This window comes from Mustela putorius, unplaced genomic scaffold (assembly GCF_011764305.1).
Source record: "Mustela putorius furo isolate JIRA1106 unplaced genomic scaffold, ASM1176430v1.1 tig00000174_pilon_pilon_pilon, whole genome shotgun sequence".
Lineage (NCBI taxonomy): Eukaryota > Metazoa > Chordata > Mammalia > Carnivora > Mustelidae > Mustela > Mustela putorius.
This window is the reverse complement of record NW_025421304.1, coordinates 1,280,733-1,300,491: the sequence shown is the minus strand read 5'-3', so window position 1 is coordinate 1,300,491 and position 19,759 is coordinate 1,280,733. Positions and strand designations below refer to the sequence as shown.

The 19,759-nt window shown below is 38.0% G+C and overlaps 1 protein-coding gene and 1 long non-coding RNA gene across 2 annotated transcripts in view; one reads left to right on the top strand and one right to left on the bottom strand.

The window, feature by feature from the left end:
• Positions 1 to 348: 348 nt before the first annotated feature.
• On the top strand, positions 349 to 19,283 carry ZNF260 (zinc finger protein 260). Its single transcript, XM_013062817.2, has 3 exons — positions 349 to 461; positions 3,149 to 3,358; positions 13,045 to 19,283. The coding sequence occupies exon 3, from the start codon at positions 13,432 to 13,434 to the stop codon at positions 14,740 to 14,742; it is 1,311 nt and encodes a 436-aa protein (XP_012918271.1). The 5' UTR covers positions 349 to 461; positions 3,149 to 3,358; positions 13,045 to 13,431; the 3' UTR covers positions 14,743 to 19,283.
• Positions 5,516 to 19,759, bottom strand: part of LOC123391031 — a 35,317-nt gene continuing 21,073 nt past the window's right edge. Inside the window, exons 2-3 of the long non-coding RNA XR_006605672.1 lie at positions 16,016 to 16,059; positions 5,516 to 6,047 (exon numbers count right to left, since the gene is read on the bottom strand). This is a non-coding gene — a long non-coding RNA (uncharacterized LOC123391031). The remainder of the gene's footprint in view (positions 6,048 to 16,015; positions 16,060 to 19,759) is intronic.

Below are 19,759 nucleotides of genomic sequence, written 5' to 3'. Positions count from 1 at the left end.
GCACTAGCTATGGAGAAGGTAGCGGGCTTGAGTCGTGCGGGAGAGTCCGCCCGACCCTCGCCCACCCTGAACTGCGCCCGGAAATGTTTCGGTCTTACACCTTGGCTCCTACTTGGAGTGAGCCCGACATGCTTGGACTGAGTTTATTAAACCCCAAGGCACACCACTGCCCTCTCCCAAAGGTAGAGTTAAAAGACGTAGATTATTAAACTGCGTCCTCTGACTCAGGGAGACAGTCCCACAAACTGGCGCAGGAAAAAAAGCGCGAAAAGCGCGCTCGAACCCCTGGAACTTATGGGAAATGTAGTCTGTAGTCAGAAAAGCGGAGGACCGGCCAATACCGACAGTTTCTGTCCGGTACTGAGCCCGGCCGAGCCCAGGAGACCTCTGGGAGTGCTAGCCAGCCCAAGGAGTGCGCAGGCGCAGACTTTGTGGCTCGCCATAGTCGTCTTTGTCTGCGGGTGAGTGCGGTTTCGGCCTCGCAAGGCGCAGATCTGGGCGTGGGGCCTGGGGTTCTGGGCTCAGAATGCGGTTAGGGAGGCTGTCGGGGAGGATTCTTAGAACCCGCGATAGGGCTGGGGTAGCTGAAGGGGAGGAATCGCTTTCTGTGACGTGAGCAGTGTTCAAAGCCTGCGCGGATGGGGGCAGGGGCACAGGAGGAAACTGGGGCGAGTTCGCGGGTGGGTTATGGAGGGTGGGAGAAGGTTGTAGGGGTATAACTGGCGTGAGAATTGTGTGGTTCCAAGTTTGTGAGGATGGATGGCATGGTGAGCTTTATGGGGTAGCAACCTCAATCTCACTTTTCTCGTTTCTAAAATAATGATAAAGACGTATCTTTCCGGAGTATCCATTTTTCTGAAAGAAAGGAAAATAGCTAAGACATCAAGAGAGAATAATTTTTAAAGCAATTTTTATATAAAGGCAGGCTCATTGTGGAGTAGGAAACAAAATCAGGATTAACAATTTTTTAAAGTAAATATTTCCGAAAAACTTGTTACTGAATTACTAGACTCCCCCTGTGCATGGACTTTTCGTAATTCTTTGGAGGAACTTTGTTGAGGCAGCTTTGAGAAGCCCTGGACTAAGGAGGAGCTTTAAGAGCTAGTTTCTAGTAGTGTAGACAGCACAGAATTGTGAAGGATGTTATCCTGTCTTTGGTGCATAGATAACAAGTAACTGATTTAAGACCTCTTTGTTTCTTAGCGACATGGCAGTGACTCGTAATTTGACCAGGTTTTCCCCAGACCAAATGGCCTTTGTAAATGTAATGAAACAAATTTTCTTCTATCGAGAACGACACTTTCTTTCAGTATTCTATCACACTTAACATAACTTTCAATAAAATGAAAAAGTATCACGGTACAAAAACTCAAATATGCACAAATAATATCTTTGGTATATACAAAAAGTAATCAGTAATATTTATGAAGACAGTACTTTATTTACAATAGCAACAAATCAGACGAAGCACCTTGGGATAAACAAGAAATATATAAAATCCATATAACACTAAACCCAAAAGACGACTTGAGCAAATGGAAATACATGTTATATCTTAGATTTTAAAAGTCTGCAAGGTTATTTTGTTTCGTGAAGAAAGCTAAGTGCCTCTTTGGTAATATGTAATATACTACCTTTTTATTAAGTGGGAATAAGAATGTGTATTTCTAGTTGCATAAAAAAACTTCTGAAGTTTACACAGAAAATAAAAAAGGTTGATGAGGAGGGAAATGGAACAGCTAGGGCAAGGGTTAGAAACACATTTTTGCTTGCCTCTTTGTAGATTCCCATTTTTAACTGGAATGGAGAAATGAGGTTTCTGTGTTCACTCCATTACTTTTCAGTTGTTTAGCATTGTCTCATTTTTGAATGTTTCCTTGACTTCCAATATACTACTCATTTGAATAATTCCAGTCAAAACCAAGGAATAACCATTCCCTCAAAAAAAGCTCTATTAGCAACTTTTGTTTCTGTTTGTCCCTTAATTATTAGTGTTCCTAATTTTCTCACTTTGAGATATATATATATATATATATATATATATATAATTTATTTATTAGCCCTCTATGAACAAAATTCCATTGCTTTGGCCTCACGTGTTAGGTGACTAACAAATGTCCATTCCTGTTTGAGCCAAATCCTGAGCTACTTACTCATATAGCCAAATTAACTAATGGACAGCTCCACCTTTATGTTGCCCAGGAACTTCAAACTCTTTATGCCCAAAATGTTAGCACTGATATCTCCTGCCTCCATCCAGTTCCCCTTTGTATTATCTGTTTTGTCAGTTCATAACACTGTCCAGCCAGATTCGAAGCCTTTTATATTTGAGTAAGGGAAGAGCTTTTGAGTAAGTCTGATTCTTGTCTGTCATAACCCATTACAAATTGGAGGCCCAGATTTCTTACACAAAATAAATGATAAATATGTATGTTTGCTGAATCAGTGAAGGACCATGTAATTACAGAGCATTTATAATATTTAATTCCTCCTAGAGTAACATATAACCTAGGTAAAGTATTAGGCAGCTAAAAATTTTAAGAGCTCTGATCATGAAGAATACATGAATAACTTCCTTTACATTTTATCCATATCATTTAAGGTTGATGACTTCAGATTTATGAGAACAGTGTTTTTATAGGGGAAAATGATCAAAACTGTGACTATTCAGTCAGGAGCAAGGCCACAAGTGGTACCTATTCCAAGATACCTGTTAAGGTTGTAATTCTGTAGAACTCTTAACAACTCAGTCTTGTAATTTCTCTGTATCGCCTAAATCCCTGAAAATGATGTTTCCCATTTCTGAAATGTGTGGAGCCTTTTTAAAAAAAAATTATTTATTTATTAGAGAGCACACACACACACAAGCAGGGGGAAGGGACAGAGGGAGAGGAAGAAGCAGGCTCCCCAAAGAGCAGGGAGCCCGATGTAGACTCAATTCCAGGACTCTGAGATCATGACCTGAGCTGAAGGCTGGTGCTTAATCGAATGAGCCACCCAGGCACCCCTGTGTGGGGCCTTTAAATGGCATGATGGCTTTGGCCTGGGATGCAGAGTATAAATACTCTATTTTTCCATGTGCACACATGTATGCGTATGCACCAGCTTCTCAGCCAAAGAGTCATTATTACTTTGTTCTTTTTCACAGGCCCTCTTCCTCGTGCATCCACAGGAACTGCACTTGCCTTGTCCTTTAAAACTTCCAGGAGTCCTATGGCCTCAACCTGAATTATGGGATGCTGCTTTGACCCTCAACAATAATGTCCAAGTCCTGTGTCACTGTGTTGGAAGTTTAAGGTGCCAGTTTAACAAGATCAATGGATGTCTGAGAGAGAAATGTGAAGGAGGTGCTATCCAGGTGAGTAAGAAAGAACCCACCAGGTATCAATGGGATAAAGGCTCATTAGAGTTACTCAACCTGCAACCTCTGAAAATTTTTTTGAGGCCATTGTCTTATCAGCCCTTATCTTTTGGAGTAACAATTGCTGAAATTCTTTAGATATCTAAATAACATTTCCAGATACACTTGCTTATCAGTGCTTTTTTTCTCTCAGATTCTAGGGGACTGGTTGCCCCTCTAACCTCTCTTCTGGATGCCAGCCTCTTCATTTATAGTCTCAGTTTGATAAATTTTACAACTTACACGTTGTGTTCTCCCTTTCACTAACATTCTTCATTTTTTACTTCTCTTTAGATATCTAGACTCCTTCCCTTAAGCATTCAGTCATCTTGCCAAGGATTACAAGATCTGTATCTGTCAAATCTTAGCATGTAGATTCTTTTCTTTAAAATTAAACTTACTCCAGATGCCTTGGCAGCTTAGGCGGTTATCATCCAACTCTTGATTTTGGCTCGGGTTATGGTCTCAGGGTCATGGGATAGGACCAGCATTGGACTCCATGCTGGACATGGAGCCTGCCTGGGAGGGAGTTTCCTCTCTCTCCCTCTCCCCGCCCATCCCCTGCTTGCTTTTTCTCTCTTAGAAAAAAAAAATTCTAATAAAATTTAACTTTCTGTCATTTCTCCCTACTTCCATTGTTATATTTCTCAGAGTTGAATTTTACCCTCTTATCCTATTTTGTTTTTTAAAATTAATTTATTTAATTTAAATAAATAGAGATTTTATTTATTTATTTATTTATTTATTTGACAAAGAGAGACACAGCGAGAGAGGGAACACAAGCAGAGGCAGTGGGAGAGGGAGAAGCAGGCTTCCCACTGAGCAGGGAGCCCTATGTGGGGCCTGATCCCAGGACGCTGGGATCATGACCTGTGCCGAAGGCAGACACTTAATGACTGAGCCACCCAGGTTCCCCTATCCTATTTCTTATTCTCTTCCTACCTCCAGCTATCATAGCACAACATTTCTCCCCCTCTTCCTTTTTGACAATATAAGCAGGCTCAGAAATTTGTCCTGACATCCTATGAATTCACCTCTCTGTTACTTTTAAAAATAAGTAATAATATTCTCTTTAAAATCCAATACAGGGGCGCCTGGGTGGCTCCATAGGTTAAAGCCTCTGCCATCTGCTCAGGTCATGATCCCAAGGTCCTGGAATCGAGCCCTGCATTGGGCTCTCTGCTCATCAGGGAGCCTGCTTCCTCCTCTCTCTCTGCCTGCTTCTCTGCCTACTTGTGATCTCTATCAAATAAATAAAATCTTTAAAAAAAATAAATTTTAAAAAATCCAATACATATACTCAATAGAAAAGTAAAATAATGGATATGTCTTCTCAATCCTGGCCCTTACTTCTCCTTTTCTGTTCCCCAGAAGCAGCCACTATTAACTGTGTATTCTTCTAAATGTGTTTATGAGTATACAAGGAGGCTTTCAAGCAGAACAATAACATGATTTAACTGTGACAAGAATAAACAGCTGTTGCTGTGTTGAGAAGAGTTACAAAGAGGTGAAGGCAAAAGTAGAACAATGAGGAGCCTGTTAAATAGTCCAGTCAAGGCATGATGTGGCTTACACTTTGGTGGTCCTAGTGAGTGAGGATTATGAGAAATGGCCAGATCCTAACCATATTTTGAAGATAAAGCCAACAGGATGTGGAGATGTAATAGGTGTGTGATCTAGGAGACAGTTGTTCAAGGCTTGAGCAACTGGGAAAATGAGGTTGCTATTTAATGAGATGAGAAGAATTTAGAGGGAGTTCATTTGGGAGAACAGGAGTTTGGTCTGGGGCAGGGTAAAACAGACCCCTGTTAGATATCCAAGTGCAGATTTTGAGTGGAGAGTGGATATGTGAATCAGTTGAGGGAAGAGGTCCAGACTAGTGTTTAAATATTTTCAAAATATTATATCAGAATGCACAAATGTCAAGCAAACTCTTAACTATATTATGTGGAGGGGCGCCTTAGTGGCTCAGTGGGTTGGGGCCTCTGCCTTCAGCTCAGGTTATGATCCCAGCATAATGGAATCGAGCCCCAAGTTGGGGGTCTCTGCTTAGTGGGGAGCCTGCTTCCTCCTCTTTCTCTCTGCCTGCTTCTCTGCCCACTTGTGATCTCGGTCTGCCAAATAAATAAATAAAATCTTTAAAAAAAAAAACATGTTCTGTGGAAATGGTGACCTGTTAGAGCAGGGGTTGGCAAACTATATACTAGTACGTGCTTTTGTGAATATCGAAACATGGCCATCTACGGTGCATCTTGTCCATTCATTTTTTTATTGTCTGTGACTACTTTCTGCTACCACAAATGCTTGAGTTGAGCCAGGCATCGGCAGATACATGATATTGTAAAGCATGCAACTAAAAAGTGTATCAGTCATGGTAAAGCTAAGTGACTATAATAAACCCTAAATGTACTGCTTTAAGGAATGTAAGAATTGATTTCCTGGTCATATAACAGTTAAGGTGGTGAGTAATGAAGAGCTGCATGGTGGCTTTGGTCTTTGCGGTTCTTTAAGGATCAAGATTTCTTCCAGGTTGTCTCTTTTATCATTCACTTGTGGTTGAAACAGGATCAACAGTGCATTCCTGGTTCACAGCCAGGTGGAGGAGGAAGAAATCATCATATAGGGCCAAGAGGTCAATAAACTTTTTCTGTAAAGGTCCAGATAGTAAATATGTAAGGCTTTGTAGACCATAGGATTTCTGCTGCGACTACCCAGATCAGACATAACAGCACAAAAGTAGTTTGCTTAGCATTAGATTATCTTGATTTCTATTTTGAAAATATTTTTAAACCACAAGTTAAATGCTATTGAAAGAACCATTTTGCCTAGTTTTCAGATGATGTTGCTTAGTTCAGTTCAGAATTTTACAGTATGAGGGGCACCTGGGTGGCTAGGTCAGTTAAGGGTCCGACTCTTGATGTTGGCTCAGATCTTGATCTTGTGGTGAGTTCGAGCCCTGCGTTGGGCTCCACACTCAGTAAAGAGCCAACTTAAGATTCTCACTCTTTCTTTCCCCCTTAGCTCGCTCTGTTTTGCTCTCTAAAATAAATCTTTAAAAAAAATTTACAGTATTGGGATGCCTGGGTGGCTCAGTTGGTTAAGCGGCTGCCTTCGGCTCAGGTCATGATCCCAGCATTCTGGGATCGAGTCCCGCATCGGGCTCCTTGCTCGGCAGGGAGCCTGCTTCTCCCTCTGCCTCTGCCTGCCATTCTGTCTGCCTGTGCTCGCTCTCTCCCCCTCTCTCTCTCTGATAAATAAATAAAATCTTTAAAAAAAAAAATTTACAGTATGAAAAACTCAATTCTGATCAATATGTATGAAGTATATTGATGTCATCCCTATAAAACTTCAAGGAGTTTTAGTTACCAAGATGTTATTCCTGTCTTCTTTTCCCTTTTTTTTCTTTGAAGATTTTTTTTCTTTGAAAGATTTTATTTATTTATTTGACGAGAGCGATCACAAGTAGGCAGAGAGGCAGGCAGAGAGAGGGGGAAGCAGGCTCCCCGCTGAGCAGAGAGCCTGATGTGGGGCTCAATCCCAGGACCCTGGGATCGTGACCTGAGCCAAAGGCAGAGGCTTAACCCACTGAGCCACCCAGGGACCCCTATAGTTTTTTTAATAGTTCTTTTTATTTTAGTTGTATTTATTGAGAGGAACAATATGGTTAGTATTGGTTCTCATATTTAATATTATGCATTCTATTTTAAATTTGACCTCATCTTTTTTATCCTTTACTATAGTATCTTTGATTTCCTTGTCTTGGATATAAATGTCTTTCCTTCTGAAAATTTGGAAAGCTTATTATATTTTATTATTTTATAATATTCTCTTGGTTGCCTTTACATTTGTAACTTTCTTAGTCTTCATCCTTCATTTCTTTAGCCCCCGCTAAGGAGTTATATGTATTTTATACATTAGTATGTTTTCAGTCTCCCTCCTCTCTTTACCACACAGTTGGTGATTGCGATTATTATTCTAGTTTTAAACAGGATCAGCCGCATTCTTCTTACCTTCCCATCATATATATGAAATTGCATCTTTGTCTTTTTTTTTTTTTTTTTAAGATTTTATTTATTTATTTGACAGAGAACACAAGTAGGCAGAAAGGCAGGCAGAGAGAGAGGAGGAAGCAGGCTCCCTGCTGAGCAGAGAGCCCGATGCGGGACTCGATCCCAGGACCCTGAGATCATGACCTGAGCCGAAGGCAGCGGCTTAACCCACTGAGCCACCCAGGCGCCCTGTCTTTTTTTTTTTTTTAAAGATTTTGTTTATTTATTTATTTGACAGACAGAGATCACAAGTAGGCAGAGAGGCAGGCAGAGAGAGAGGAGGAAGCAGGCTCTCTGCAGAGAGCCCGATGTGGGGCTCGATTCCAGGACTCTGGGATCATGACCTGAGCCGAAGGCAGAGGCCTTAACCCACTGAGCCACCCAGGCGCCCCGTATCTTTGTCTTTGATTGTGCAGTAATCCATCTATCAAAGTCCTATCCATGGTTTCCCCTTGAACTTCATTTTTTATTAAAATGTATCATTATCGGGACGCCTGGGTGGCTCAGTGGGTTAAAGCCTCTGCCTTTGGCTCAGGTCATGAACCCAGTGTCCTGGGATCGAGACCCACATCGGGTTGTCTGCTCCGCAGAGAGCCTGCTTCCTCCTCTCTCTCTCTCTCTCTGCCTGCCTCTCTGCTTACTTGTGATCTCTGTCTGTCAAATAAATAAATAAAATCTTAAAAAAATAATAATAATAAATAAAATAAAATGTATCATTATCACTTTCAGCCCAGTCTCTCTAATCTCTCTACTCCCATATCATATTATAGCTTCCAGAACAACAGGATCCTAACTACATACTCTTTTATATTTCTACTTCATGTTTAAGACACACATTAGAGCTCATTGAGAGAAAGGCCAGTATTTTATCCTTTGGATCTGCAGTCCTTAAGCACAAGCAAAATGATTATTAAATAATCAGTGATTGTTACAGAGCTTCAAGTATGGATTTATATTTTCAGCTTTATTGAGGTTTAATTTACATAAAAGTATATTATTTGATAAATTTGGTAATTGTATAGTCAAAAAACGTACACCGAAACAAACATGCAGAACAGATTCATCAACAGTTCTTTGTACCCTTTTGCAGTTGAACCATGCCCCCCCAATCCCTGGTGATCACTAATTGGCTTTATGTACAATAGCTTGCTATTTCTAGAATTTCAATATAAATGTGGTCATGTACTGCTTAATCGTTAACATTTAATTTAACTTTTTTGAAATTACTTCATATTGTATAGATTAATATTTCATTCCTTTTTATTGCTATTATTATAAGTATGGACATAATTTGTCTATCCATCAGTTGATAGACATTTAGATTATTTCCATTTTGGGCTATTATGAATAATGCCGTTATGAACATATTAAGTCTTTGTGCAAACATTCATATTAATTTTTCTTAAGTAAATGACTAGGAGTGGGATTGGTACATAGAATAGTAAGTGTATATTTAACTTTAAAAAACACTCAGATTGTGCTCCTAAGTAGTTGAACTATTTTTCATCCCCACCTACTACTCCCATCATTCAGAGTTCTAGTTGCTTCACAGTCTCACACTTGGTTTGGTAGTTTTTTAGCTTTAGCCATATTAGTGGGTGTGTAATGGATCTCACTGAGTTGTTTTTTTGTTTTTTTAAGATTTTATTTATTTATTGGAGAGAGAGACAGAGGGAGAATGAACAGGGGGTAGGGGCATAGTGACAAGCAGACTCCCCACTGATCAGGGAGACTGAGATGGGACTTGATCCCAGAATCCTGAGGTCATGACTTGAGCAAAAGGCAGACACTTAACCCACTAAACCTTGCTGGCACCCCTTACTGGGATTTTAATAGGCATTTCTGATCACTAGTTAAAATGAACGTCTAATATACTTCATCCATATATCTGATGTTGTAAAATGTCTGTTCTAGTCTTTTGCCCATTTTAAAAACTAGATTGTTTATCTTTTTGAGTTTTTTGTTAACTGTGTTTTTGAAGGGCATTAGTTTGTTTGTTTTTAAGATTTTTATTTATTTGACAGAGAGAGACACAATGAGAGAGGGAACACAAGCAGAGGGAGTGGAAGAGGGAAAAGCAGGCTTCCCACTGAGCAGAGAGCCCTATTTGGGGCTCGATCCCAGGACCCTGGGACTCTGGGATCATGACCTGAGCCGAAGGCAGACACTTAAGGACTGAGCCACCCAGGCACCCCTGAAGGGCATTAGTTTTTAATTTTGATGAAGTCTACCATTTTTTCTTTGTATATGAATAGTTTTAACACTTATTTGAGGTCTTTGTTTCAGTTTGAGTGAGTTTTTACATATGGCATAAAGGTTGAGGGCTTTTGTTTTCTAATTATGTAAATTATAGCATTGATATGAGGGATAATGTACTACTAGAGTCAGTTCTTGCAATGGTTTATAAGAAATTCAGGAGAGGCACCGGCTGGCTCAGTCCATAGAGCATGGGACTATGATCTCAGGTTTGTAAGTTTGAGCCCCACTTTGGGTGCATCAGGGTCCCTGCTCAGCAGGAAGCCTGCTTCTCCCTCTCCCATTCCTCCTGCTTGCGTTCCCCCCTCTCTCTCTCTCTCTCTGTCAAATAAATAAATAAATAAATTTCTAAAAGATTGCTTAAAAATAAAATCTTTAAGATAAAATCTTTCAAAAAAAGAAAAAATGAAGCTAAAATTTTGAGAGGGATAAGACAGATTAGGATCACATGGAAGATTTCCACTTAGTGGACAGGAAGCAATTATAAAATAAAAAGTTTCAAGGGAGGACAAGAAAACAGCTCTTCACAAAAGAGCTTTGGTGCCACTTATTTCAGGCATAATGAAAGGAAAGGAAAGGAAAACTGAAATTGATGGCAGTAACAGTTTCTGTATCTAGAAATGATAGTATCAATCATCAAAATACTGCAGTAAAGCAGATTTCAAAGCAAAAATGACTGTTTTCTGGCCTATTTTCCTTTTTTTCACTAAATCTATGTGTACTTTGTTTAGCCATGTGAAACTCCATTGCAACCAGATAAAAAGAGCAAAGTCTATAGTTACTGTACAATTATAGGTCAGTTCAAGTTGAAAGGCTCAAGTCAAGGACATCTCTATAGATATAACGAATTGGGGCCTTTAAAAGTGAAATAGGGGGTACCTGGCTGACTCAGTCAGAGCAGTGTACAACTCTTGATCTCAGGATTATGAGTTCGAGTCCCACGTGGGGTGTAGACATTAAATAAATAAATTTTTTTTTTTTAATGTGAAATAGGATTATAGTTTTATTTGCTCCATCCTTCCTGCCCCACATAGGCAACACTTTGATCTCATTTAACTGAGTCTACCGGTGTTTATTCCCACATTTTATACAGCTATTTTGCCTACTTTTGATTTAACCATTTTAAAACAATATCAGCTTGGGAGCAACTGGCTGGCTTAGTTGGTAGGGCATGTCACTCATGATCTCAGGGTTGTAAGTTTGAGCCTGACAATGGGTGGAGAAATTACATAAAAATAAAATACTTTAGGGGCACCTGGGTGGTACAGTTGGTTAAGTGTCCAACTCCTGGTTTCAGCTCAGGTAGGGATCGCAGGGTTCTGAGATCAAGCCCCCTGTCGGGCTCTACATTCAGTGTGGAGTCTGCTTAAGTTTCTTTTCTCCCTATGCCCCTCCCCATCTTTTCTTTCTCTCTAAAATAAATAAAATAAAATCTTTTAAAATACATCATTTATATATATAGTCAGATTGTTAACATGCAGGGATCCAGAAAATTTCCTGCATTCATTTTCCTTTGTATTTTCTCTGGAACTCCTTTAAGGAAATGTTGAACCTCCTCAATACCTCTACTAACCCACAAATTTCCAGTCATTATTTCTTTCTCCCTTTGTTCTTTGCATTCTTCCTTTTTTGATTCTGGGAGATTTCCTGGACTTTTTTCCCTCAAAGCTATTGAATTTTTTAGGTCAACATAATATTGTTTATTTGCAAAAAGCATTTCTGTAGGGGCGCCTGGGTGGCTCAGTGGGTTAAAGCCTCTGCCTTTGGCTCAGGTCATGATCTCAGGGTCCTAGGATCGAGCCCTGCATCAGGCTCCCTGCTCACTGGGGAGCCTGCTTCCCTCTCTCTCTCTTTGCCTGCCTCTCTGCCTACTTGTGATCTCTGTCAAATAAATAAATAAGATCTTTAAAAAAATACTTCTTTATAGAAGTTAATATGTCAGTGCTATACAACCTTTTAGCTTTCTGTAATACTAATTATAATATTGTATATGTGTTCTTTTGTTCCTTTTCTTGTTTTGTTTGTTTGTTTGTTTTGTTTTGTTTTTTCCTGTTTGTTTTGATCTATCTTTCACCTTAGGGCTTTCATCAAATTTTTGTGATCTTTAGTGCTATATTAATATTTAACAATGAGGTACCTGAAATATTACTGTAATCTGTGTGCAAGGTTGGGGCTTATAAAATGGTGGGCTTTGCTGTGCATCATTCAGTCAGATATTTAGATGTTTCTTTTATATGACTCCATATGTTAATATCTATAAATGTTTTCATGGTCTTCTCATTTTTTCAGAAAAGAACCCCTCCATTGCCTGACACCAGCAACCACCAGCACTTCTAACAAGCAGCAGTAGAAAGGGGTTGGGGCCCTAGTCTGCATATGAACTTTTACTCATTACCTTCTTTTTTTTTTTTTTTTTTTTAAGATTTTATTTATTTATTTGACAGAGAGAGATCACAAGTACACTGAGAGGCAGGCAGAGAGAGAGAGAGAGAGGGAAGCAGGCTCCCTGCTGAGCAGAGAGCCCAATGCCGGGACTCCATCCCAGGACCCCGAGATCATGACCTGAGCCAAAGGCAGCGTCTTAACCCACTGAGCCACCCAGGCGCCCTCATTACCTTCTTTTTAATATGTTACTGTGATCTTCTATGCCTGTCATCACTAAATTTGGAGCATCCCATTTATACCATTAGTTGCTGCTTTTATAATTTTTATAAGTCTCCCCTTCCATTTTCACCCAGTCTCTCCAGTTACAGAGCCTTTGTGTTGCCAGCTGTGTCCCAAATAACCTTGGTTCTAGGTGTCAGCCCCTTCTGCTGGCTTTCTATTTAAGTCATTCGATTCTGCTGTTAATTTACAGTTATTTGCTTTCTTTTCAAAATTTCCTAAAACTTTTCATCCACTGATATCTCCTCAACCTCTTAATGTTTATGAGCATATGCCCTTCATCTCTTAACTGTTATTTAATGGAGTTTCAGAAAGATACAGAATCTTATTTAATCACACATCCTTTTTTAATAATAATTCTTTTCATTTCCCTTCATTCCCTTCAATTCCCTTCATCCTATATAATAAAAGCAGTTTAAGCTACATGTATCTATGAATGTTATTTGTATCTATGCTTTCTTTTATAATGGTAGACTAGGTTTGAAATGAGTCTATTTTATAATACCACATTTCTGAAATTATATTAATAATACTGGGGAAAAAATCACAAGTAGAGTGATACTGATGATGATAACAGCTATTTTATTGAATTTTTACTACATGCTAGGCATGGTATGTTATTAGCTCTTTTCAATGATTCTTTTGTTGTTTGTTCTGTTTTGTATTCCCTTTTAGAAAAGGTCTGGGAAATATATGTCAATAAACACAACATGGAAGACATGTGAATTAAGTTTCCTCCTTCTCCATGGAAATACAGCTAAGAAGAAATTCAGAAAACCTGGGTAACAGAAAAGTATTTCCTCTAAACACAGACACTAATTTTTTAAGATTATATCTCTGTGTATGGGGTTCAGTTTAAGGAAGTTTAGAACATAGTTTATACTTCAGTGTAAGAGAAGTGATCTAAGAAAGATCGATTAAGAATACAATGATGTTATATATTTCATTCCAATCTGTAATTGTCTAGTCTCAGTATAAACAGTGCAAAGTCTTTCATCATAAATTCAACTTCATTAGCCACCTGAGGATTAATATTGGAGAGAAATCACATGAATTTGATGAATGTGGAAAAGTTTTATCTATGTCAAATGTCAAGAAATACTGAGGAATTCTTGTTGGAAAAAATATCTGTGCATGATAAGAATGTTGGAAAGCCTTCAGCCTGAAGCAGATCTCCTTCAGCATGATCAGATTCATAGTAGAGAGAAACCTCATGAATGCAATGAATGTGGAAAAACCTTTAGCCTGAAGCAAAACCTCATAGAGCATAAGAAAATGCATACTGGAGAAAAATCACATGAATGTACTGAATGTGGTAAAGTATTCTCTCGAGTCTCATCCCTTACTCTACATTTGAGAAGTCATACAGGAAAGAAACCATATAAATGTAATAAATGTGGAAAAGCCTTCAGCCGGAAAAGAAACTTCCTTTCTCACCAGAAACATCATACTGGAGAGAAACTTTATGAATGTGGGAAAGCTTCTATTCAGATGCCAGGTCTCATTAAACATCAGAGAAATAATACTGGAAACAAACCCTATGCATGTAAGGAATGTGGAAAAGCCTTCAGTGGCAAATCATATCTCACTGAGCATGAGAAAATTCATACGGGAGAGAAACCATTTGAATGTAATCAATGTGGAAGAGCCTTTAGCCAGAAGCAATACCTCATTAAACATCAGAATATCCACAGTGGAAAGAAACCCTTTAAATGTAACGAATGTGGAAAAGCCTTTAGCCAGAAGGAAAACCTCATCATCCATCAAAGAATACATACTGGAGAGAAACCATATGAATGCAAAGGGTGTGGGAAAGCTTTCATTCAGAAGTCTAGCCTCATTAGACACCAGAGAAGTCATACAGGAGAGAAACCCTATATATGTAAAGAATGTGGGAAAGCCTTCAGTGGCAAATCAAATCTCACTGAGCATGAGAAAATTCATATTGGAGAGAAACCCTATAAATGTAATGAATGTGGAACAATCTTTAGGCAGAAGCAATACCTCATTAAACATCACAATATTCATACAGGAGAGAAACCTTATGAATGTAATAAATGTGGAAAAGCCTTCTCTCGAATCACATCACTCATTGTACATGTGAGAATTCATACGGGTGATAAACCTTATGAATGTAAAATATGCGGGAAAGCCTTCTGTCAAAGCTCATCTCTTACTGTTCATATGAGAAGCCATACAGGTGAGAAGCCCTATGGTTGCAATGAATGTGGGAAAGCCTTCTCTCAGTTCTCAACTCTTGCTCTGCATATGAGAATCCATACTGGAGAAAAACCTTACCAGTGTAGTGAATGTGGGAAAGCTTTTAGCCAGAAGTCACATCATATTAGACACCAGAGAATTCATACTCACTAAAAGCTCTACGAATGCCTTGAATTTAGGAAAACTTTCATCAGAACTCACACTTTAAGGGTATACTGAAAATTCGTTTTACAATAAAGCGACGTGAATGTGGAAAATACTTCAACAACTCAAAATTTAAATACTAACAATTTTAGTAAGTATTGTAATATCATGAAAACCTCTATTCCCAGAACTCCCACAACAGACACTGTTAATGATGTACTTTTAGGAGCGATCTCATTAAGTACGGATCCAGTCATGAGCGCTAAGCAACATGGTTCTGGAAGGCCTCCCTGATGCATGAAGAGGTATAAAGATTTGACACTGAGAGACAAAATTGTCATTTTAAAAGTGTTTCACTACATATGTAATCAGAATTATTTGTTCTTGATTCATTTGTAGAAATCAGAGATTGGGACAGAATATTGTATTCAGAAACATGCATGCGTTTATAGGGAATTGTTAATTGATAGAGGTGTTTTCAAGGTTGGTAGGGAAATTAAATCATGGATGATTCAAAAAATGGTCTCAGGGTAACTGACTCTTCATGTGGAAAAATAATAGATCTCTGCTGTGGTAATACCTTAAAGTATTTATTATGAAATCCAAAAGTATCGAAGACTAAAATGCAAAAAGCAAAACTTCGTAATATAAGAATTTTGTAGGAGAATGTTTTAAAACCTTCGTGGAGTAGGAGGGAATTTCTAAAATAGATTCCAGGATACTCTCAAGTATACATGCATATCCCCAAGAAACCAATACATGTGTCTAGGGAGTCATGTATCTTTATGTTGAAGCATGAATTACATTAGCAAAAAAACTGGAAACAAATGTCTGTTGCTTGTGAAATGGATAAATAAAATGTGTTATAGGCACATAGCAGAATATTCTCTAGTAGTTAAGTATAACAGGTGATGTATATTTAAATATATTAACAGAGAAAGACCTGAAAAGTCATGTAGAGTTAAAACAACGAAGGGATAAATATAATCATAACTGTGAATTTGAATTAAATCAACACTAGCAAACACTAGTATTAAGTGTTGATTATGGATAAACATTTTTATGTAAAACTAAAGAATAGATTGGAAAGATACACACTCGAATTCCCAAAGGTGATTGCCTCTAGAAAGAATGGTAGTGGGAAAGAAATGGGACCAACCGTGGTAGTTAGATACTTCAGTTTTGTATCTAAATGTCTATCATAGGGGCGCCTGGGTGGCTCAGTTGGTTAAATACCTATCATTAAAAAGATTCTAAGTAAATATAACAAAATGTTAGTTACCTCTGGGTTGTGGTAATATATGTGTTCTTTTCTTTGTGATATTTCTGAAAATAAAAAAACATAGAGGTAAGAAAGCTGTACATGGAGTATATGTAATAATAGACTCCCAATCCCAGATAGATATTAATATTTTATAGGAAATATTTCTAAAATCATATCTTTACTGTAAGTCATTTCTTAAAATTGGGATGGTAGCTTAATTTAAATTTACTCTTGCATGTGACATCACTGATCTGTGTGATCTCTACTTAAAATTATAGCATGAATGTGCTACAGGTTGGTTGAGTTACACACATTTAAGGATCATGCCATTTAATAATACATGCACAGACTTGATATTAAGAATTGGTTTCTGCTGAAAATATTTATCAGAAACTTTAAAAGTACACATAACCAGAATTGGCATTAAGGATTTGGTGTTTTAAAATGAGGAAACCAAGTTACCCTTAAATTTTTAAATATGCCACTGAGTAAAATGTCAACTCTTGCATTTCACCTTCAGTTTTAACCTCACTTTTTTTTTCTATTCTGCTAGATATACTCAACCAATCCCCCATTTGTTTCCTTGCAGAAAATGGTGCTAAAAAAGGAGATCTGAGACCTAAACAATATTCTTATATTTGAAGCAAATCTTTTTGAGGGTTTTTGTTTACTTGGTCCCTTTCCACAACAGCTTGACATATAAAAAGTTGTTAGTGCTCTTTTCGAATAGTGATAAAAATGTGTAGCCAACATTCAAAGCTTAGGCATATTTCAAATATATCAGTTTCTTTTAAATTCAAAATAATGAAATGCTAATAGAACCATACCACTACACTGCTTGTTAGTGGTTTTGATGGTTGGTCTTGAGATAAGATTATAAATGCCAGGGAACTGATTTGTCTGGGGTAACATACCCAAATAACATGTATATCTACATGAATCTAAATTAGCCTCTATTTTCTTCCATTCCTCAGTAAGCATTTCTCTCATATTTCTTAAGTGTTTTTGATTGCCTTTGAGCTTGTACAGCTTTGAAGTCACCAGAGCAACTAAGAACTCTCAGTTCAGACTAAACTAGGATTACCTTTTGGTGCCTATAGTTAGCTAGTGCCAGGGTGCAACAATGATTAGGATCATCACATAGAGTAAGATGAGTAATATCTGTGATACTGTATACTTTAAATTTACTCTGACATTCCCCTGTTGATTCAACTTTTTGGTAGTTACTTGTCACCACAAACAACACTATGGTAAATACTCTCAAAATCAGACTTAAATTTCAGATGTTTTTATTTCTGGGGGATAGGTTACAGGCAAGACATTGTTAGATCAAAGGACATAGGCTATTTTTTTAACTTTTATAGATGCTATCATTTTCAAAAACACAACTCTCCTTTAACCCTGCAACGGATGGTAACATACTACTTAAATTCATGTAACCACTTGCTCCTAGATTTGCTTCTTTGTTAATTTTCATATTGTTAGCTCTTTAATAGACATTAGGAATTGTCTAATTTTTGTTATAAAAATGATTTTTCCATAAACATGCTCTAAATTTCTGTGTAACCAGATATGTATTAATTTTTTCTAAGCTTATGGGTTGGTTAAGAAGATACTTTAACCTCTAGATTGTCTATTTCTTAGGTTTTCTTGCAAGTTGTTTATTATTTGCTTTTTTCAATATGTAAATATTAATCCATTTAGAACTTAATTTTTAATGTCATTTGAAATGAGGATTCCTTGTTATTTTCTTCTGGATGGGTTTCCAGTTATACAAGCACAATTTGTTAAAATAACCCATCTACTTAGCAGCCAGTCACACAGTTCTGACACCAACTTGTGGTGTCCACCAGCAGCAATCATGGATTTGAACCAGCAATCAAAGAGAACAGGCTTTAACCCAGTTTATTATTAGCCTTGCCCTGACCAAAACAAACAAACAAACAAACAAAAACATAACTGCCTTCACAATACTGCAACTGCCCAAGCAAGCAGCACAAGCTTCCAGGGCCTCCGTGTGGCTCAGGGGAGAAAAGGTCAGAATGGGTGTGGTTCACCTAAGCGCTGGAGAACACTAACATTCTCATCCAGGACATCTTATGATAACCCACTACTGCATCCGTGTGGTGTGCCCCCATGCAGCACACCCAGTTGTAAGACTGATACCCACTTGAGCACAGTGAAACTGCTGCCTTGGTTTCCCAAGATTTATGATGCCTTATTTCCATAGGTTATCGATGTCTACATGCCAATTCACAGTTCTCCCCACCACCAACCAGGTACAAATGAGGAATCTACAGTAGCTGTTTTCATCAAGGAAACTGGTAGAAAGTCAAATCTAAGGTCATCTTTCCAGATATGGGTCAGTGGGAGAGGCCTGTTCTTAATTCCTCACCAACTCCATCCTTTTCTATTCAGCTGAAACTCAGCTATATAATCCTTTATCCAGATGATTTTTTCCTCATTCAACTGAAACTGCCTTGTACTTTCATTTATGCCAAGACCTATTTCTGTATTCTCTTGTTTCACTAATCTATTTTTCTACTTCTATACTAATACCATATTAATAAGTTGGTTTAACATTAGCCTTACTGTATTTTGATACTGCGTAACAGACCAAGTCCTTGCCGTTTTTCATTGTTTTATTGGCTATTCTAAGTTTTCTTCCTATATAATTGAAGAGTGTGTTCTCAAAATACAAAAACCCTTTGATATTCTAGTTGGAACTGCATTAAATTTATATATTTATTTTGGGAGAAAGGACATTTGGATTTTAAGGCTTTCTGACCCAAATTGTAGTGTGCCTTTGCATTTGTTCAAACTGTAATCATGTCTTTCAGCATGAGGGTCCTAAATAAAGGGATTTGAATGCCATCCCTGCTTAATATTATATTTTAAAAACTTTGCTAGTTGCGTGAATGAGAAAAGTCCATATTATGGACTAAACGTTTGTAGCCCCCTCAGAATTCATACTTCAAAGCCCTGATCCCTAGTGTGATGGTATTTGGAGATGGGGCTCTTAGGAAGTAATTAGATTTAGATTAGGTCATGAGGGTGGGACACTCATGATGGGAACAGTACCCATATATAGAAGTGGAAGATAGAGATTATAAGAAGAGATTCTTTCTCCATGCATACACTGAGGAAAGGTCATGTGAGTGCAGCACAGTGAGAAAACAGCTGTCTACACCAGGCATTGGACCTTCACCAGGATTTGCCAGCACTTTGATCTTGGGATTTCCCAGCCTCTAGAACTGTAAGAAATAAATGTCTGTTGTTTAAACCACCCAGTCTATGGTATTTTGTTATAATGCCTGAACTCAGACAATCCCTTTCCTGCTTAATTCTCCTGTGCTCCTAGTATATGGTAAGACAAAAGCACTTTTCATTAGGAGAGTAAAATCCCAACTACATTATTAATAAGGTCTAATTTTTAGCAATTTATAAAACTTCCCCTACCTTACTCATTTAAAAATAAAAATTGGTGAAACAGTAAAAGTGAAAAATACAGTTCCGGGGGTGACATCTTGAAAATGTTGAACTAGGAATCATCAAGCTATCATTCCCTTACAGAAACTTAAAAAAGCCAAAAACTTCCTCTGTAGTACCTCTGGAAATTAGTCAGTGGTTTATACAAACAAGCAAATGCCCAAGCAAGTCAAAAGCCATTGTCAAATGTTAGTATCTTTTGTGTCATTTTTATTTTTGTGCCAACCCTCCCTGGCATGGTATTGATAATGGTCTTGAGCGGGTGGCAACCCA